The sequence below is a fragment of the Solanum tuberosum genome, unplaced genomic scaffold (genome assembly GCF_000226075.1).
Source record: "Solanum tuberosum cultivar DM 1-3 516 R44 unplaced genomic scaffold, SolTub_3.0 scf00394, whole genome shotgun sequence".
Classification (NCBI taxonomy): Eukaryota; Viridiplantae; Streptophyta; class Magnoliopsida; order Solanales; family Solanaceae; genus Solanum; species Solanum tuberosum.
The window spans coordinates 420002-429195 of record NW_006239329.1 but is presented as its reverse complement, the minus strand read 5'-3'; the positions used below and the strand labels follow the sequence as shown (position 1 = coordinate 429195).

The following is a 9194-nucleotide window of genomic DNA, read 5'->3' as shown; positions in this document are numbered from 1 at the left end:
TTTACTCGAAGACCTTTGTTATACATTGCATCGGCTATTGGTAAGCCAGTAGCCATAGATAAAGCCACTCAAGATAGGACAAGACCTAGCACATCTAGAGTTAAGGTCATTCTTGATCTTATGGACAAGCATACGAAACGAGTAAGGATGCATTTTTTGGATGAACAATCTGGTAAGCTCGTTGAACACTATCAACATGTTGTGTTTGATAATCTTCCTTTGTATTGTAACTATTGTAAGCACCAAGGTCATGAAGATGTTGATTGCAGACTAATGATCCAGAAAAACAAAAGGGGGGAGGGTAATCAAGATGACATCGAGCAGTAAGGTGACAAAATAAACAATCTGGAACAATTGCAAGGTGATGCACGAGACTTCTTGAATGCAAAAAAAAAACAACTGAAAATAAAGTCTCTGATGATACAGATAATGCAAGTAATGTGAACGGAACACCGAATATCAATTTTATGCAAAACCTAAATATTGAAAATAGTAGCGATACAAGGCTAGTATTAGTTGGTCAAAGGTCAGTGCCAGGGGCGGAGGCAGCATATACTTAGGGGGTTTAGGTATGTATAATAGATGTCGAACCCCCTTCCACTAGTTTGTGTGTTTACTTCTCATATTTTGAACCCTCTTATTAAAAATCCTCAATGCAGGAGGAACTTTTGGTGCCTGGAACAAAGGTTCAGGAGGGCCGGCCTTTTGGTTCCTGGACCAGAGGTTCAGTTGTTAAACATCTCTGGAAAAAGTTTGGCTGATGCTCCGAAAACTTCAGATAAGGTCCAAGGATATCAAAAAGGCGATACATGTGTAATTTCATGTGAAGATCAAGTTGGTTCAAATGCAGGTCATGTGCTTGATCGAAATTCAATTGCAACGTCGAAACTTGAAAATTCTGGGCAGCAAACATGTCAAACTGAAGTTGGGCAGCAACAAAATTATAATGCAACTTCAAAAGAAAGTGTTATAGTTGCAGGGATCACGAGGGTAGGGAGTGAACCTACAGATACAACAAATGATAAGATTGAACATCAAGAAAAGACAACTAATTCAAAGGCTTTTGTTGTTGCGTCCCAAGTCGCTTCTGGAAAGCTATTGACTGAAGACGTAGCCATTAACACAACTGCTACTTTTGTGGCACAAATAAAAGAACTTGGACAATCTAATATAGTTGATAAAGCAGGGGTAACGGTTGATGTTGGAGCTCAAATTGGTTCTCCAGGAGCCTCTCTAATTAAGCCTCATTGTGCTCCTAAGTCGAATATGGTTAACTCTCATGCTCTACCGATTGTTTAAATCTCTCAAGTTACTCCGACAAATAATTTGATCACTTCTAGCGGGCAAAAAGGTGTTACAAGTGAGAGTCGATGGGCCAACCGAGTGGAAGAAGAGAATGAACATGTCACAACTCATAGAAAATTGAGCCCCGAAGCACCAATTTTTGTGCCTAAGGGTAGTGGCATTAGCAGTGATTCATCCCCATGACATATAGAGCGACAATTGCTTTTAACAGGTACTAATGTTCAAAAATTTTCAGTTGGTGACAAAGAGCTTCTTGATGCGTTGGTGAGTTCTAATGTTGAAAAGTTGAGTTCTCTTACGCCTATTAACACAAACAAACAACTACAAGATGTTGGTAGTAGTTCTTTCTCCACAAATAGATTTGCTAACCTACAAGATGAGGACACCTTTGAGGAAAGTGAAGAAGAGGATATGTTGAATTATTGTTTTGCAAATGCAGCTAGGGATGTAGATATTTCTCATAGGCAATAATGCAACAACAAAAAGAAGCATGGAAGAAAAAAATAGTTGGGATGGTAAGATGACTGAGGAGTTTGTTCCAAGGCACCTATCGATGAGACTGGCAAAACATAATCACATGACATTGTGAACAACTTTAACAAGATCCAATAAATCTAAGAAGAATTGATGAACTATCAAGTATTGTTAGACAGATTTGAAGAGGAAGACAAGAGGAAAACACTCCATTAGAAGAGCAATCTATCTTTTTTAGTTCATATTTTTGTAAAACAAAGTTTGAGTTTAATTACTCAAATCTCATCATGGCTTTTATAATTTTAATTTGTACTACTTAAGCATCTTCATTTGTAATATCATCATAGAGTGTATTATAAACTCTATGATTGTAGCACCCCGCTAATTGAAAAAGTTAGAATTAGAAAGAACCATTTTTGGAAAGAATGAAAATTTGGAAATATTGGCAAGTTATGTTAAGTATGAGTTTTGAGTCAACTTCAAACGACCATAGTCCTAGTACAGGATGAGTTAGGTAGGCTAGAAGATATCAAATTAAAGGTCTTTGAATTATCTTTTCAACACCACCGAGTTTGCTATTTTTTGAGCTCGTATGAGGGAGATATTCCCTTGAAGTCGGGCTGTCTAGTTAAGGAAAGTTACCCGGATTTAAGAGGGGTATTTTGGTCTTTTCCTTACCCTATCATATTTAATTCATTTTTAGCAATTAATTAGAGATCTAAACTGAATTGGTTCAGTTTACGCAATTACAATTCACTCTAGGGTTTTTAGAAAAGAGTTCAAGAAGAGAAAAGAGGAGAAAGGTTAAGATTCGTCGATTTCTTGAGGATTTGGTTGCAGATTTCGCCAAGGCTTGATCCCTAAAGATGTATGTGAGACTTTCATAGCATTGGGTTCGTTCACTCACGCGCCAATCATGTTTATGTCAACGAAATTCGTTCTAGAAAGTTGAAAGTTTGATGATCTTGAATTGTGTTCTTGAAATTGGCTTTCGTTCTTAAGTTAGGATGGGATTGTTGAGTTCTTGATGAAATCATGTCGATTTTAAATTAAAGTTGTGTTTGATTAGATTCTTGTGTACATGTATTGGGTATCTGAATCTAAAAAGAAATTGAGAAAAAGAATTGAAATTAGTTGCATTATGATCAGAAAACGAGAAGAAAAGTTCGTTGGGGTTAGCTTGGGGGGAAGCTTGCGCGACGCGCTAGTGTGCTAGATTAGAGCCTCTGAACTTTAGGGGCTGGCGCCCCACGCCAGCAGTGCGCCAGAGTCGCTTGTCCCTACCCTTTTTCCGACGTTTAGCCCGTCTAAGTCCTTCTTAAGTTTACTAACACTTCCTATCGATTCTAACTACTATAAATGACTTTTAAACATCGAAAAATCATCCATAAACAAGAATCATAACCTTGAATCCATAAATTCAAATTCAGGGAAAGTCAAGAGCCAAGTCTAGAGAGTTCTTAGAGTCTTTTCAAAAGTCTTTTACAAACGTTTTAACTTGTTTTAAAGACTTGGGCATTGAGTTAAAAAAAGAGTAAGAGTGAAGTTTTTTTCTTCAAAATATTATATGGGAACTAGGTATTCCAAAGAGTTAAAATGTTTTCACATTTAAACAAGAGAGGAAACACTGATTTCCAAGAGAGCTTTTGAGCTAGTTTTGAGTAATAATCTCAAACCACGGAAATAGTTATGCTTTTTTAAACATATGAGCTAGTATATTTGGGAGTAGTATTGAGCAAAGATTTGGGGACACATTTGAATTCAGATAATTCAAAGTCTCCATAAACCGTGTAGCCAACATGGGTAGAAAAGGGTCATACTGTTTAGATGATTCCTTAATGCTTTTAGAATAGACTAGTGGATCCACTTAGTAGTAGGTTCTATACCCCTAGTAAGGTATAGGACGGCCCTAGCAGCGTGCGGCAAGACGTTGTACAATCACTTAATATCATAGAGATAGTTGTCAGTAAGAGAAACTCCCACGGAGATATTTTGTATACTTATACACATAGTTACTTGTATTTTCATATACAAACTGAGTTGTTGTGTGTTTTTAAATGCATCGAGTTGTTATCTTCATTTTTAAAACCTTTTCTTTATACTATATCTTTATTTCTGCTTTATATTGAAAAGAGTTGAGTTGAGAAGAGGTAAGTGTTTCCTTCATATTCCAGTTTAAGCTTATGTTTGTTTAGATTTCCCCTCACATGCTCATACATTCAATGTACTGATGCCAATTGGCTTTTATCATTTTATGATGCAGATACAGGTAACCAGGATCTGCATCCAGCGCTTCGTGATCCAGCTGAGCATTCAGAGTCATTTGGTGAGCCTCCTTGCTTTTCGGAGGATCCCTTTTTCATGTTTTATTATTTCAGTTGTTAGGATGATCGGAGGTCTTCTCTCGACATCCCTCTTAGTATTTAGAGGCTTCATAGACAGTTAGTTAGTAGTTCATTAGTCTTGATATTTCAGATGTTTTGATTGTAAGACTTGAGTTGCCTTATTGGCCAGTTTGAATGTTTTCTTTTATAACATTCTAGCTTATTTCATGGACTTATATTTGTTGAGTAAAGTCTTCCCCTGAGAAGTAAACCAGACCAAGGGTTCTCTTGAGGCCATCAATGGTTCTCGAGTGCAAGTCGCGCCCAGGGTGTAGGCTTAGGGTGTGACAATGATGATAATAGAATACTTAGTTCTCTCTAGCTCTTATTTTCTTCATGCGGGTTAATTAGTAAAGGCTTCATACCTCATTAGAATTGGTAAGGTATGGTCTAACCCCCCTTGCTTGTGTATCTCTATTGAGGTTTTCTTTTAATTATATTATTAATAAAAGGCCGCTAGACACTAGCTAGTGGTATAAATTCAGTAAAAACAAAATCAAATTACAAAGAAGAATTTTACACAAAAGAAAAAGAGTACAACAATACTCAAATTTCACATGCCAAAGAATCAATGAAGGAAGGGTCTCTATCCCCCCCCCCCCCCCCCCCCCCCCACAAATCTGCTTTTCCCCCCCCCCCCCCACACCCAATACAAAAAATGTAACAAAAGAAAACTTATACAATAAACAAATAAATTAACCAAAAAAATAGACTTTTTCTAATTGAACCCCCCAAAAATGAATGGCTTCTTATTAACAACCCTACATGATTTTCTCACTTTTCTTTGTCCATCAATTAATACTTCAACTCTACCCAATTTCACCATGGCCTCACCAAACTTAGTGTAAAAATCAGGATCATTAACAATATCATCCACAATATTCTTTGTCAATTCATCCAATGCTATTTGTTGATCAATTTGAAGACCATTTCCCTTTTTAATTTCTTGAAAATATGAATTATCTACCAAAGATGGAGTCTTTACATCAAGAGAATAAGTGTTATCAAATATTAATGAAATTGTAGGACATTTATCCTTTAATTCAGCCAATAGACATGGGCTCATGCTTGGATCAGGACCACCAGTTTTATTGAAGTTGTATATTCTATCTTTGAAGAGTGAGCAACGAGCAATTCCAACGGTGTGTCCACCTAGAATCGAAAATAAACAAGTAGTTAACGGTCAATGAAATGAGATGAAAATCGTCAGAGTTCAAATTTAATTTAGTACGTGATTTCTTTCAAACTGGCTAAGTTTTGATGGTCAAAGTTATTCAGTGACCATGTTTGTTAATGGCTACGAGGTAGCATGTACTCATCATAGGGTAGATTCACCAAACAGAGTTAAGAATTCAGCAAAACTCAATTAATTTTGGCTTGATCATATGTATTTATGTTTGAAAATTTATTTAATATTATAATTAGTCTATCTAAAATGTGGTAACCAAAGAAGATTATGACTTAAAACTCTAGGTGCACGCAAGCTAGTTTGAGTACCATTGTCATAAAAAGAAAATCTAGAATAAGATAAAGGTTGTAAAATAAAAACGTTAAAAAGGATAGCATCCAAAGGTATGTCCTAATGGGCAATATAATGAGAGTTGAACCACAGATCGACCGTATTATTGAAGTTGTATATCCTATCTTTAATGAGTGTTGTCAAATATTAATGAAATTCTAGGACATTTATCCTTTAACTTAGACAATAGCCATTGGCTCATGGTTGGATCAGGACCACCAGTATTATTGAAGTTGTATATCCTATCTTTAATGGTTGGATCAGGACCACTCTTGGTGTACTGCATTTCAGATGATAATATTCCAAATCACGAATATGAAGATGTTGAGAGTGAAAAAGATGAAGTGAATTGGTTTTACAATCAATGGCTATAGGATTTGTACTAAGCTTTTGGGGTGTTTGTGGTTCATTCTTTTTTAAGAGATCACGGAGACATGCTTATTTTTATTTTCTAGACCGTAGCTGTGAAAACTGTTTCTTGCAAAGGTACCAATATGTTGAAAGATGTGATTAAGGTATTGCTATCTTCAAAAGTTAGTTTGTATACCTACACTTTTCATGTTAGGAATACAAACTATATAAGATGAAAATAGATCTTTGCTATCATCCTTTTTTCTTCCACGGTGTGTTTGGTACGAAGGAAAATGTTTTCTTGGAAAATAAGTGGATTTTTTAACTTATTTTCTCATGTTTGGTTGGTGAGTAGAAAATGTTTCTGGAAAATATTTTTTAATGTTTGGTTGGTGAATGAAAAATATTTTTCAGAAAATATCTTTTATTTTGGACTTGAGACTAAAAAATACTTTTTAGGAAAATAATTTCTGATCTGAAAATCAACCCCGATAATTGATTGAGGACCCGACCTTGACACCCAAACTAGGACAAGTCCCCGATGACCGTTTCAAAATCCGACCCTGAGATTTGACACAGGACCTGACCCAGGAAAAATAATTTTTTTTTTTTTTAAATTGATGGGGTCACGGGATGGAGGTGGGGTAGGGGTAGGGGGTGTGGTGAAAATGAAAATAAATTTTAAATTTTTTATTCTTTTGTTTTGGGAAGCTGGGAGGGGAGGGGGCGGGGGGCTGGTTTGGTGGTAGAGATAAAAATATATTTGAAATTTAAAAAATAAGAAAATTCATTTATTTATTTGAATGGGAGGGTCGGGTACGGAGTAGGTGTAGGGTAAAAAAAAAAAATTAAAGGATGAAGTAGAGTTTTGAAAAATGTTTTCCTTAAATTTGAGAAAAATGAGTTAATTTGAAAAATATTTTCCAAACATTTAACCCAACCAAACAAGTTCATCATTATGGGCATGGTGGACATGATAAAGTTGTAGAGAAGAATTGTTGACTTAATTAATAAATACATAAAAAAGAACACTTTAAAGTCAAGCATGTGAAACGGAGGGAGTAAAAAAAAAAAAAAAAAAAACACTTTAAAGTCAAGCAGTCCACATTAACATGCATCATCTTACTAAAACTACACATTAGTTTTCAATTATTATACATTTATTAATAGTTATATATAATTACCAAAAAACAATAGCTATATATACATATAGTAAGCAACTACTTAAAGATATATCCATGGAGGTTTTGAATAGTTTGCAATCCTTGAGTAAGAATATATTTTATATCATACATTGAGTAAGATATACTTAGAATCTAGATATATGTATTTTTGCTATTTGATACATTAAAATAGGGAGAGAGGCAAGCGAAATGGGAAAGGAGGCGAGGGAGACAGTCATGTATCTCAGATACATGCGAACCACACTAGGTACACACTAGATACATGCATCTGTATGTAACTAGTGTGATTCACATGAATATGGGGTACCCGATACATAGGAGAGTGAGAGCAAGATGGAAGGAGGCGGGGGAGATTTGTCTATGTATCCTAGATCGATACATGCAAATTCAATTGGATACGATGTATCTAGAATAAATTACGCTTAATTTTGACCGCATGTATCTCGAAAAACATGTATTTGAACATATCTAAATGTATCTGGATGCACTAAAATGTGATAGGATTTGCAATATTACATATTAGAATGTATTTGAATAATTAATTCCTAAATTAGTGAAATTTATGTAAGTTTTTCAAAAATTTATTACAAATAAAATGAAGATATAGGAAGTAATAACTAGTCAAAGTACGAACAAAATTTCCATTCTAACAAGTCAATTGTGCGTGAAGAAGGGCAACTTGGAAACTTATGACAGGGATCGATGTGCTTAGAAACTACGTGGAAAGACTGTACCTTGGATTATTAATGGAATATTTTCATATAGATACAAAAATTGATTTATGTTACTATTAGCAGCTCTTCATCAATATTTATAGCTATTTTTGAATTATGATTTGCTCATTTGGTAAAATAATATAAGAATTTATTATTTTTTTTATGTTTTCACAACATGTGAAATTTTCATGTTATTGACTAAAAAATACAACTTAAGAAATCTGAGTTACATATCCAAACTTCAACTTTAACTTCAAATCAATCTGATTTCAAATCAAATTCAAATGGGACCTTAATAAATAGTGTTGTGGAATGTGGAGAAGACTTGTTGGAGTCTTCTTGACTTAATTAATACATACAATTTAAGAGGAAAAGTAAAAAAGCTCTTTAAAATCAACAAGTCTTCGAGTCAAACAACCAATAGTGAAGCATTCAAACAAGTAATTATTAATTAGTTGATATTATAATTATTTAAAAATCAATAAAATTATCTAATTAACCTTGTTTATGAAAGAGATTAGGATAAAATTGTAAAAAAAAACATTTTTTATTTATAACTTTTTAAGAAAAGTCCTCTTTTATCAGCAAGACAACTTCATCAATGTGAGTAGCTAGGGGTAGCAAATGGTTGGATTGGATTGGATTTGGATGGATTGAGCAAAAATAATTTGGATTACAATCCATCCAAATAGTATACGGGTAAATATGGATTTGGTCAAATATGATTTGAGTAAAATGATTCTAACCAATTTAAAAAAATTTGTTTTTCAAAAATAAAAATAAAAATTACCCCCTCCCCCGGGCACCCCACATCCCCCGGGCGCCCCATCCCCACCTTCCACCAACCTACCCCTAAATTACGTGAGCATGCATGGCCCAAACAGGGACAATTGATAAAGTTGTAGAGAAGACTTGTTGACTTAGTTTATAAATACAATTTAAAAGGAATAAAGAAGAAAAAATAAAAATTACATGCATCTTCTTGATAGCTATAAATACCTATTGCTCAAATACTATTCACTTGCTAGTCTAAAACATTACACACCATGAAAGTGTTAGCAATATATATTAATTTCTTGTAAAGCAAGAGGATAAACTTTAAAAAGAACATAAAAGGTATCCTATCAGTTTTTCCCAAAAAAAGTTTGCCTTTATTCGCTGTAAAAGGGAAAATAAATGTTGATTTAAAAAAATGAAATGGAAAAATTAAGAATTACAAGATAAGGGTTTAAAAGATCAGCAAAAAAGAAAAAAGTTTATA

At 34.3% G+C, this 9194-nt stretch overlaps 1 protein-coding gene across 1 annotated transcript; it reads right to left on the bottom strand.

Annotated features, from left to right (window-relative positions):
* Positions 1-4881: 4881 nt before the first annotated feature.
* On the bottom strand, positions 4882-5968 carry LOC107057932 (peroxidase 60-like). The gene is made up of 2 exons (XM_015303081.1): positions 5848-5968; positions 4882-5315 (listed from the first exon to the last, which is right to left on the bottom strand). Exons 1-2 carry the CDS (start codon positions 5966-5968, stop codon positions 4882-4884), a joined length of 555 nt encoding a protein of 184 aa, XP_015158567.1.
* Positions 5969-9194: the final 3226 nt, after the last annotated feature.

Excerpts from the sequence above, each read along its gene's own strand:
- LOC107057932 (XM_015303081.1), bottom strand. The coding sequence starts at position 5,968 with ATGCAGTACACCAAGAGTGGTCCTGATCCAACCATTAAAGATAGGATA. Across the intron at positions 5,316-5,847 it reads GTCTAAGTTAAAGGATAAAT|GTGGACACACCGTTGGAATT; the intron begins GTCCTAGAATTT and ends TTTCGATTCTAG.